The sequence below is a fragment of the Hibiscus syriacus genome, unplaced genomic scaffold, assembly GCF_006381635.1.
Source record: "Hibiscus syriacus cultivar Baekdansim isolate YM2019G1 unplaced genomic scaffold, ASM638163v2 tig00110020_pilon, whole genome shotgun sequence".
In the NCBI taxonomy this organism is placed as follows: Eukaryota; Viridiplantae; Streptophyta; class Magnoliopsida; order Malvales; family Malvaceae; genus Hibiscus; species Hibiscus syriacus.
In genome coordinates this window covers 2,616,656-2,628,080 of record NW_024062568.1, presented here as the reverse complement: position 1 = coordinate 2,628,080, position 11,425 = coordinate 2,616,656, and the positions used below count along the sequence as shown (strand labels likewise).

The window sequence follows — 11,425 nt, the reverse complement described above, 5'->3', positions numbered from 1 at the left end:
CATTTGACATAATAACCACTTTGTCTATTATTGTTTTTTTCTTTGGCATTTAGCCCTCAACATTTAATTTTAGGTTAAAAAATACTCCTATTTTGGAGTGTTAATTGTGTGTTAACTAATAATTTTCATCCATAGAGAAAGCTTTTTCTCGAGTTTTATATGTATCATGACATGTTTAGAGTTTATGGTGTACTTCTTGCTATCTCTCTTATGTTTTATATTTAATACAATAATTTTTTTCTGTATCCTCCATTTTTTAAAATTACGTAATACTTTTACGTTTATTTATTTTCTACTTATAATTTTATATTCAATTATTCATCTTTACCTATGGTGCTCAAACCAAGTCCTCAAAAAATAACAATAATTTATTTACTACAAAGTCACTTGATTCGTATTATCTCTAACAAATTACAATATAAAAATTTGTGACATGATGAACGTGGGTTGATATGTAAAAAATAAAAAACTAAAATAATTAAAATGATTTCACCTCTTATTTATCATAAGTAGAGCTGTTTATCATATAAATACGAGCGTTTGTTATTTTAGTTGTACTACAAAAGGAATAGTACAATCTCTTAAGTTTCATTAATTAATTAACATCAGTTAATTGGTCTCGAGTTTAACACACACACGCGCATATATATATATATATATATATTTGGGGGTGGGGGAGGAAAGTAGTTGTTCAAATTTAATATGAATTAAAATTTTATTTCAACCAAAATCTCTTATGGCTTAGGTTAGCAAGTTTAATTTATATTTGTTTGCATATAGAATTACTATTTATTATTTAATCATATCAATAAAAATTTTGGGTAAATTCTCTATTTGGTCATCCTATTTATTCTTATATCTTTGTTTTTGTTGTTCGACTATTTTTTTATTAAGCTAAAGATGATTACAAAGTAGTATATGTTCTAAGTACTTTCAACCATTTAACAATGAACAATCAATCACATTTGTAATCGCTGGTGCTCGAACCCGTGACCTTTGGGAACAACAACAATTTCTTTAACCATTAAGGTAAGTTGGTTCGTGAATCATTCAATTATTTTTTTAATATTTGCTAATTTTTCATTTATATTTTGATCATATGTTATTAAGTTTCATCGTTAACTTTAACGGAAATGATGATGTGATATGATGTAATAATAATTTTAGTTCTCAAAATTTACAAGTTCTATCAAATTGGTCACAATGCGAAATAATTAGATAAATCCTTAATGTTAATCAATTTGATTATCATTTTAATTTGAAATGATTTAATAATAATAATAATAATTTTAATTAAATGATTAAATTATCATTAAATTAATATTAATTTATTAAAATAATAAATTATCATTAAATTATGAAATCATTATTACTAAATTATTAAATTGTTACTAAATTATATTAATATTTATTATTAAATTATTTAAATTAAAATGGTAATCAAATTGATAAAATTTTAAAATATTAGTGATTTGTTGAATTATTTCAAATTATGATCAATTTGATAGAATGTCTAAGTTACGAGGACTAAAGTAATTATTATATCACACTACATCATTATTTCCTTTAAGACATAGGTTAAACCTAATAACAGATGACCAAAACAAAAATGAAACATAATATTAGACATGATCTTAAAGGAAACCTAATTGAGCGACCAAAACAAAAATATGAGAATAAGTGAATGATGAAATTGCTGATTTACCCTAGTTATTTTTCGTTTGAGTTGAATCATTTGATAGCCTTTTTTTTCATCAAAGAAAATATGATCGGTGGAAAATGTCAATGAAGTTAACGGTGATAAGTGATAACGATGTTGATGAACAAAGTCAAGGTACGAGCAACACACAAGAAAAAGTCTCTTTTTATGAACCAGCAAGGATTAGACATACATTTAAGGTAAGGTCCCGAAGGACAAATCCGTATATTAACCCCTTTTTATATATACTTATCAATATTTGATTTATTAATTTAAATCAAGTATTGAAGATGTTTATTATCTAAATGAATTTTTTAATTCAGTTTATTTCATTTATAATGTCAATAATCGAACTTCTAATTTTATTTATAATAAATAACATTTTATACGGGAGACTAAGAGATAACATGGGTCGAGTTTGGGTCGGGTTTTGGTCAATTCGACCTATCCCAAAAATTTTACATCCTTCATCCGACCCGACTTGACTAGAAAAATATATATTCTCAAACTGACTCGAACTTGACCCGATTTTTTTAGATAAAATCCAAACTCGATCCGACTCGAATTGAAATAATAAAAAATATTATTTTTATTCAACAAAAATAATTATTTAAATGGAAAATAATAATAATATACAAAGGTGTATTATTGTAATTATTCCTAAATATATAAAGTAAAATTATATTTTTTTGGTTCGGGCCAGATCGGATATTTTTCACTCTAAACCCCAATCCGACCTAACCTGAAATCACCTTTAAAAAACCTGAACCCATTTTTTTTTAAAAAAAACCTGATTCGATCCGATTAGGTCAAATCAAAACCATCGAATTCAGATCTCATGCTTATCCATTGGAAGACTCACCATAATCAGGTGTACGAGCCTGGGTTAATCTTAATTAACTTAGGCGAAGCCTTAAAAACCGAAAACGAAAAAAAATCGCGTATATTTATTTTTGTGGTGTGGATTCATTCTAGATTGATAAGGTAGCCCCAACCATCCACTAATTGAACAATTATTATACAAGAACCAATCTATAAAATTATTGGGTACACTTTGCATTTAATCACTCATGTTTCACTTAGTTTATATTTTAATCATCAAATTTTCAAAAATTTTGGTTTTCTCACTCACTTTTTATTTTCATTTTTTCATTACTTGATCGTGGACTGTGTATCGTCATTTAATATTTTTGACTAAATTTATGCAAAAGCTTATGAAACTTATTTATCACTATTTTTTTTTTCAAATTCAAACAATATAAAGATCAAGAAGGAGAAGAAAAACAATATTCATAGACTTTACGATGAGCGGACAATGGAGATTGTGACTTGAACCAAGATAAAATCAAAGGTTTGATTCGTATTTTGTTGAGTTGAGATAGAGTGACAATTTTTTTTATCAGGATTAAGAAGAAAAAATGTTGAGTTTGAGTGAGAAGCTTAAAGTAGGTTATGATCCACTTACATAATGTAATTTTTTTTTATAGTTTTACACATATTTAGGATAGTTGAATGAGTTAAAATAGAAGATTGAGATTAACCCCTTATTTTTTTAGTGAATATATTCTCATTTCATAGTGTTAATCTCAATCTTCTATTTCCAGTCATCCAACTATCATAAATCATTGTAAAACTAAAAGAAAATTATATTATATAATTGGATTATATATATATATAGGTTTACGATCCAACTATACAATATAAAACCCTTTAGATTTACATAAATTTAGGACTATTAGATTAGTGAAAATAGATGGCTGAGATTGACTCATTGTTTTTTTTCTTCTAGTGAATATATTATCATTTTCTACTGTTAATCACAACCATCTATTTTCAATCATTCATAAATTTATGTAAAACTAAAAAAAAAATACATTGTTGTAACAAGATCATATCCCGATATATATAAGAGTCAACATTGTATTTTGAGATTAGGATGTTGATATATCCGTTGGCCGCCCATGGTCGGCCCCCATTTGGACCGGCAGAAGGTGGCCAAATTGATTTAGTTAATTTATGTGCTATGGTTTGAAGGTTTTGTATGCTTTTCATGAGATTTCACACATGATGGACCGACAAGGGAGAATTAGTTGAATTCATGAATACATAAATGATTCATTCCAATTTCATGTGAATTTCATTATTTGTAGTTATATATATATATATATATTATCAATATTTTAGTAGTTAAATTTATTAATATAATTTCATTTATAATTCACATATCGATATTGAATAAAAGATCAAATGATTTTTTTACGGAGAAATAATTTTTTAATGCATAAAGATTAATTTTATTTATTTTTAATAGAGGGGTTAAAATGCAATATCTGATAATAGTATAAGGACTATTATAGACTACTAACTCCATATCTATTTTGTAAATATATGTAAATCTGCATGAAGTGTAAACAAATTATTAAAATATCAATGGTACAAAAAGGTAAACTACATCAGATACCACCGAATTTTAGGTCTTAATCATTTATATAATTACATTTTTAATTTTACCAATTATGACATTGAACTTTAATTTTTGTTTCAATTATACCACTGAACCATTAACTCGTTAACGACTCAATAACACGACTGGCAACTGCTGGTGTAGCTGATAACTGTCAACGTAGGCACCTCACTAAAATTATGTCATTTTGATATGATTGTTAACGATTTATCGACCCATGGATATAATTAAAACGAAAATCAAAATTCAGTGCAATAATTGATAAAATTGAAAGTTCAGTGGTATAAATAATACAATGCCTAAACTTTGATGATATCTGCTATAGTTTGCCCCAAAAATATCAAATGTACAAAAATTTAAGAAAATATTTGTCACACCACCACATGAGCGGAAGAAAAATATTATATAAGAAATATATATATTATAAAATCCAATTAATAATAATAATTGAAAAAAAATATATATGTAAAACTTATTTAACATGAGTTTGATAATTAGAAATATGATTTATGTAACATCCTCAATATCGGGTTAGTGATCAAATTGTAAAGTTTTAGAATTGGGTGACTAGAGTAGAACCATGGATTAGTTCAATGATTTATTTGGAAATAAATCATAAAAGTTGTTAGTAATTATAAGATGAATTGAAGGACAAAAGGGTCATTTGGCAAGGAAGATTTTTTATTTTTCTTATAAGATAAGGAAATCACGTGGGAATAGATAAAAGGTTCCAGAGTTATTTTCTCTTCTCTTCTCTTCTCTTCTTCCTTTTTTATACGTGAAGGCTTGACTCAAAGGTGAGTTTCTTGGTTTATTGATTAATAATTGATTTTAAGGTTGGGTTATGATCATTAGATGATAATTAAGCTTAAGGAAAGCTTAATTTGTTCTAAAACAACAAGATGAAAGATATAAAAGAGATTAAAGAAAATGAGTTTTTAGATGAATTTCTGTAAAAGAGTTAATAAGTGGATTTTGAGAAGGAATTTGACTTGTCATCACTAAGAATAAGAAATATATGAAGTTAGAAAGTATTAATAACAAAGTTGAAAGTTTAGTAAGATTCTTAAATTTTAAGAATCATGATGAGATATGGAAGATAAATATGGTTTACATGGATATAAGTTGGTTTAAGTAATGGTAGACGAATTTAATGACATAATAGGGGCTTAAAATAGAAGAATTGAATGAAGAATTGATGATTTTCGGGTTTAAAATGTAAATTATGGGCAAGGTGTATCGATGCATATTCAATGTGCATCGATGCACTCTTTAAAGAAGAAACATCGAATGCAATTGGTGCATCGATGCATCCCCTTAAAATGAAAACATCGAAGGTGATTTGTGTATCGATGCATGGGTAGTGCATCGATGCACATGTTAAATAATGCATCGATGCACTTCAAGGGGAAATCGAAATAAACCTTTCTTTTGGTCTAAGAAATGATAGATTAGAGTATATTAATTGGATACTAATATGTATCAATGTATGATTATGTAGATATCGAACACGAACAAGTTCCGGTATGATCATCAAGTTAAGATTCGATCGAAAGAAATGAAATCATAAAGGGGATCGAAACTTAGTGAGGCCAAGGTGAGTGCATCTTATTGCATAGGATTATATGGAAATTGACTTGCGATAAGTCTATTCTGATAGTATAGTACATGAAGTATGTGATTAATATGAAATGTATGTATGCTTGATAGAATGAGTGTATATGTGCTATGTGAATATAGGGTTATGGAATAAAGTATGTAATACTAAAATGTTATTTGAGTTACTTAACAATAAGTCATAAGATTACAGGCATAGGTAACATAAGTTATAAGATAAGAAAATATATGTTTACATGTTTTTGCGGATATATATATATATATATATATAAGATATGATATATGTTTATGTAAAACCATGCAAAATGATATGAGAATGAGATAAAGAGCCCTGTGATATATGACATGAGATATATGAAAGAGAAAGTATATATGACAAGTGAAAGTGAATCATATGATTATATGAAGATGGGAAACGATATAAAGATATTGCTCATGTTATGTGTTATGAGATCTAGAGATATAGTTTGCATGCCAAGAGTCGAGGGTCTACGCGGTCCTTCGGGACACAGTGATCCTTCGGGACATTTCATAGTGGTCCTTCGGGACAAATTTCATAGCCCCTAGTGGGACCCCATACGAGCTGTGGTGATAGCATAGTGCTCAACCTCAATAAACTCACATATCTACAGTTCTCGCATGTATGCATGGGCTAAAATAAAGGATATAATATGAGAAAAATGTTATGTGATACTATATGTTTGTTTGGTAAAATGACGTGTATGTATGTGAAAGTATGATGATAAGATGATAAAGTTATGAAGTGAGGGATGATATGTGAGCATATGGATAATTATTTTATAGATGAACACATGAAATGTGTATAGTAGGAATTAGTATATGTATATGTGGGTATGGTGCTTGTATGTGATATGTTAGTAGAAATTGTTCAAGCATTATTACGAGTTAGAGTTTTATTATATGTTTTATGCCTTACTAAGTCAACGACTTAGCGTGTGATTGTCTCCCACGTAGGTATGAGAAACGAGAGGGGAATAGCGATAAGCAAGACATGTCAGTATTTTCCTTACGATGATCAGATCAGAAACATATTGAACATATGTATTTTGTTTATAGAGTTAGTTGACATGTAGTTATAAAATTTTAAATTGAACATGCTTTGATGGTTTTAAAGAAACAATTTGATTGTAATTATTAATGTAAAATACTCATTTTCTTAAAGGATGAAATTAATATTTTAGTGGATTTTTAAAGAACAGAGTTTTAAAAAGTCAATGTGATATCTCAGACTCAGATACGGGTTGGGGTGTTACAATTTATATATATATATATATATATATATATTATTTTTAAAATAATAATTATAGTTTAAGTTTTATTTTGATACACTATCGTTAAAAATTTAATGATGACATTGATATGTCACCATAAGATAATGTTGTATCGTTAAAAAAATTAAAAAATATCATATCAATAGTTTTATTAATTTTTAATAACGGAATACTAAGTTGAAACATAAATTAAACGTTAAATATGGTTAAAAAAAGTAAAATTTAAGTATTAAAACAGAATATAAGTAATAATTTATAAACTAAAAGCGGACTTTACCTCTTTTTTAAAAAATGTAAAATAAAAATGATGCCTTCAATAAAAAATGTAATAAGAATAAACAAATGGGCACCCTTGCCCAAAAGGGAAAGGGCAAGTGTTAACTATGCTACCTTACTGTTAACACGTTCCTATCTTCTCCTTTTTTTTATTGTTTCTTCTTCCTTTCACCTTTACTTCTCTTCTTTGTCACCAATCTCTCTCTCTCTGTCTCGAGATCAAATTCTATTTTATTTCCTCTCCATTTCTCTATACTGCCGTTCTCATTTTCTTCTTCAAAGTTCAAATCTTTTCACCCTTATTTAACACATCTTTATCCAATGCAGTCTCGTTGATGTTTTCTTATATCATCAATAATTTCCAAGAGTGGAAAAACCCATCTTTTTGAAGTTTGTTTTGGTTTTGTTTCACTGAAGAAACCTCCTGAATTTCTGTAAATTTCTGGGGGAAAAAACGTTGGTTTTAAGAGAAGAAAACAAGGGGGAAAATAAACCATGTTGAATCTTAACCTTGAGATGGTCTCAAGTGAGTCATCTTGTGATGAGAACATCATCATCATCAACAACAACAACAAGATGAATTTAACTCTAATGGAAGATTCAGGTTCTTCAAAATCTTCAATCATCAACGAAGAAGATGTTCCATTATCCAATGCAAAAGATGAGGACTCCTTCAACGACGCTTCCCCGGCATTCGTTTTCGATATCTTAAAGAAGGAAAAAGACGATGCTACAATTGCTAAAACGGTAGAAAACCCTTCGCCGGACTTCGTTTCTCGACAGGTTTTTCCGGTCACTGGAGTAAAAACGGGTCTAGAGTTGGAGTTCGGAACAAAAGCTTTGGCTAGTAGTAGACCCCAATGGTTGAATTTATCTTATGCTGAGTCCACCGGTAAGGCCGAGCTGACGACTGCTCCGATAAAGCCACCACCTAGGAAGAGCCGGCGAGGGCCGAGGTCCCGGAGCTCACAGTACCGCGGCGTCACATTTTACCGGAGAACTGGCCGGTGGGAATCACATATATGGTAATATATATTCATATACAAATATCTAAATTTTTTAAACTATTTTTAGTAATATTCAAATGTAAAATTATTCTAATTGTTCTTGTTTCTTTGTGAATAGGGATTGTGGGAAGCAAGTATATTTAGGTAATTTAAATGATTTATTTTGGTTGAGAAATTGAAGATTTTTTCGAATAATTTCATGCTTTTTGGATTCTTTGTTCTCTGTATTGCAGGAGGATTTGACACTGCCCATGCTGCCGCCAGGTGAGATATTCTTTGCTGATAACTTGTTTATATGTATCATATCTGGTTTAAAATTTTAATAAATTCTTGATCTTATTTAGAGCATATGATCGAGCTGCAATCAAGTTCCGGGGAGTTGATGCCGATATCAACTTCATTTTGAGCGATTACGACGAAGACATGAAACAGGTAGAAGACATAGCATGATCTCTGCAACTTTTTGTATGAATCTATAACTTGATTTTGGTTGTAAATCGTATTTATCTGCAGATGAAGCACATGAGCAAAGAGGAATTCGTGCATTCTCTTCGTCGACAAAGCAACGGATTCTCGAGGGGGAGCTCCAAGTACAGAGGGGTAACTTTGCATAAATGTGGTCGATGGGAAGCTCGAATGGGACAATTCCTCGGAAAGAAGTGAGAATCCGATTCACCAAAGCTTTCTTCTATTTGATCTTTTGGTTGTGGTTGTATTGTGTGTCAATAGATGATCGAGATTAGGCTTTTAGTTACAAACTTATCGTGTCATGGTAAGGGGGGTAAAGATTGTATAGGGTGTGAAATTAATGATCCTTGCTTGCAGGTATATGTATCTTGGATTATTCGACTCTGAAGTAGAAGCTGCAAGGTCTTTTATGATCATAGTTTTATGTTTCGAGACTTTGATTTGATGAAATATGACTGATTCTCATGATTTTCGGTTTTCGGTTTCTGATTTTAGGGCTTATGATATGGCTGCCATGAAATGTAATGGAAGTGAAGCTGTGACCAACTTTGAGCCAAGTACTTATGAAGGGGAGACTACAAATAGTGGAGGTATTTACAGATTTTTGAGTCTGTTATTGTTATTTAGAACGAGTTCATTTGGTGATGAATTTTCCGTTGCATTTGATGCAGCCAATTATCATCACAATCTCGATTTGAGCCTCGGGATTTCAGCACCTTCGGTCGCTCAAAGCGGGAGCCATTTTCATAACGCTGCTAGCACAGGAGAGAGGCTGCAGTTTGAGAGTTCTGCTTCTGCATCTGTGGGCGGACAACCTCAACACAATCTAGCATTTGTAGCTAAGCACCCTCCGATGCTGTCCGGTGTTTACCCCGGTGCTCTTTTACCGTACAATGAGGCACTTCCCTTCGTTTGATTGGCTTCCTCGCCCGTTATTTCCACAATGTTGGACGTAATGAATGAATGATGTTATGATGTGACAGGGAAGGGCAATGCAGAAGAGAGCTGAAGCTGTTCCGTCGTCGACCGGATTCTCGAACTGGGGATGGCAAATGCAAGGGGATCGTAAAATTAACCCAACCCCGGTGTTTCCTACAGCAGCATCATCAGGATTCTCTTCGTCCACCGGCATTGCTTCATCGACTATTCTCCCGTTTAATGATTCCGGATGAAACCTTTGCCTTGCAACACCGGCTACGTCCACGAATAACACTTCTCATTACTACAATTACAGGAGCACTTTACGGAAACTTTTTGTAATGCCTCATTGTGTAAGTTTGATTAGTAAAACGAGTGAAAGCTGTAACAATTGTAGTAAATCCATGGAGTTTGCATTTGTTTCAAGTGTGTAATACAAGAAAAACACCTTGTACTTGTTGACGTTGCAGCACTTAAAAGTTCTTGCTCTCGTAACATTTTCGTGGTCTCGATGTTATGAAATGTTATAAAGTCCTTATCACTCGAGAAATTCGAAATAACACTGAGGTTAATTAAGTCGGATTAGTCCGGGGTGGAAAGAAAGGCTTCTTTAGAACAGTGATTTGGAGATTGAAGAATGAGTGGTGTAAAGAAGCAAGCAAAGAAGAGTTGAGACTTATGATGATGTTGGGGTCCCCCATAAAAAGGAAAGGAAAAGAAGACAAGACTTTGGATTGTAGCAATCAATATTTACAAGATTGGAAACTTTAAGAGATGTTACGATACTCAGGAAGGTAACATGTAAAAAGAGAACGACTGGAAAACAACAATACTGTGATTTACCTGAAAATTTCTAAAAAAGAAAATTACAATCATATCAGAGAAATTCAATATAATATCGAAACTACAAGTATTTGTTACTACAAGACTCGCATGAATTCAAAGGTTTCTTGGATTACCTCTGATCCATGGACGTGTTACCAAAGCTACGTATAGTGAGATTGTTGATAAAGTGAACTCGAGGTTAAGTGGTTGAAAAGCTAAATCCTTGAGTCTACTGGGACGAACCGCTCTTATCAGCTCGGTTACGTCGGCTATATCAACTTCCACGGTAATGATGGCTCGATTGTCGGCTGGTACTATTAAAGAAACTGACCTTGCCAATCGTATATCTCTATGGGACGATAGTGAAGGGAAACGTGCTCAACGTTTGATTGCTTGGGATGAAGTATGCAAGCCGAAGTGAGATAGGGGTTTGGGGCTCCGACAGATGAAAAAGCACAACTATGTCCTCCAAAAAAAACAATGCGTTTCTTATGTAAACCCGATAACATATGGGTTAAAGCGTTCAAATCCTTATATGGAGTTAATGATGACCCGCTCATGTACGCTATGAATCAGCCCCGTAACAAGCCGTTGTGGTCTCATACCTGGAGGGGATTGATATATGGCCTTCAAGGATTAGCTGATGGTATGATATGTCAGATTGGAAATGGGGAAGATACCTCGCTTTTGAAGGATAATTGGTTGGGGCAATCTATTTGTGAGTTCAAAAATGTTTCTGCTACACTTGTGGAGGATTCGACAATAGTAAGTGAATTTATAACTGCTGATAAGATATGGGATTTGGAGAAAATTTTTGCGCAGCTTCCTATGGAGGTAGCAAGTAAGATAATGATATATC

General features: G+C 31.5%; 1 protein-coding gene across 2 annotated transcripts; it reads left to right on the top strand.

The window, feature by feature from the left end:
• The first annotated feature begins 7,600 nt into the window (after positions 1-7,600).
• LOC120213260 (APETALA2-like protein 1) lies at positions 7,601-10,228 on the top strand. 2 transcript variants are annotated; one of them, XM_039211422.1, is made up of 9 exons: positions 7,601-8,373; positions 8,474-8,499; positions 8,589-8,619; positions 8,700-8,787; positions 8,869-9,014; positions 9,181-9,225; positions 9,319-9,413; positions 9,495-9,721; positions 9,807-10,228. In XM_039211422.1, exons 1-9 carry the CDS (start codon positions 7,844-7,846, stop codon positions 9,993-9,995), a joined length of 1,377 nt encoding a protein of 458 aa, XP_039067353.1. In that variant the 5' UTR covers positions 7,601-7,843; the 3' UTR covers positions 9,996-10,228. The 2 variants fall into 2 exon arrangements, with proteins under 2 accessions (XP_039067353.1, XP_039067354.1); XM_039211423.1 differs by lacking the exon at positions 9,181-9,225 and having other exon boundaries at positions 7,829-8,373.
• The last annotated feature ends 1,197 nt before the right edge of the window (positions 10,229-11,425 follow it).

Bases quoted from the DNA above. Each gene is read 5' to 3' on its own strand.
- LOC120213260 (XM_039211422.1), top strand. From the start codon at position 7,844: ATGTTGAATCTTAACCTTGAGATGGTCTCAAGTGAGTCATCTTGTGAT. The intron at 8,374-8,473 runs GTAATATATATT...CTTTGTGAATAG, and splicing joins CGGTGGGAATCACATATATG to GGATTGTGGGAAGCAAGTAT. The intron at 9,226-9,318 runs GTCTTTTATGAT...TTCTGATTTTAG, and splicing joins TCTGAAGTAGAAGCTGCAAG to GGCTTATGATATGGCTGCCA.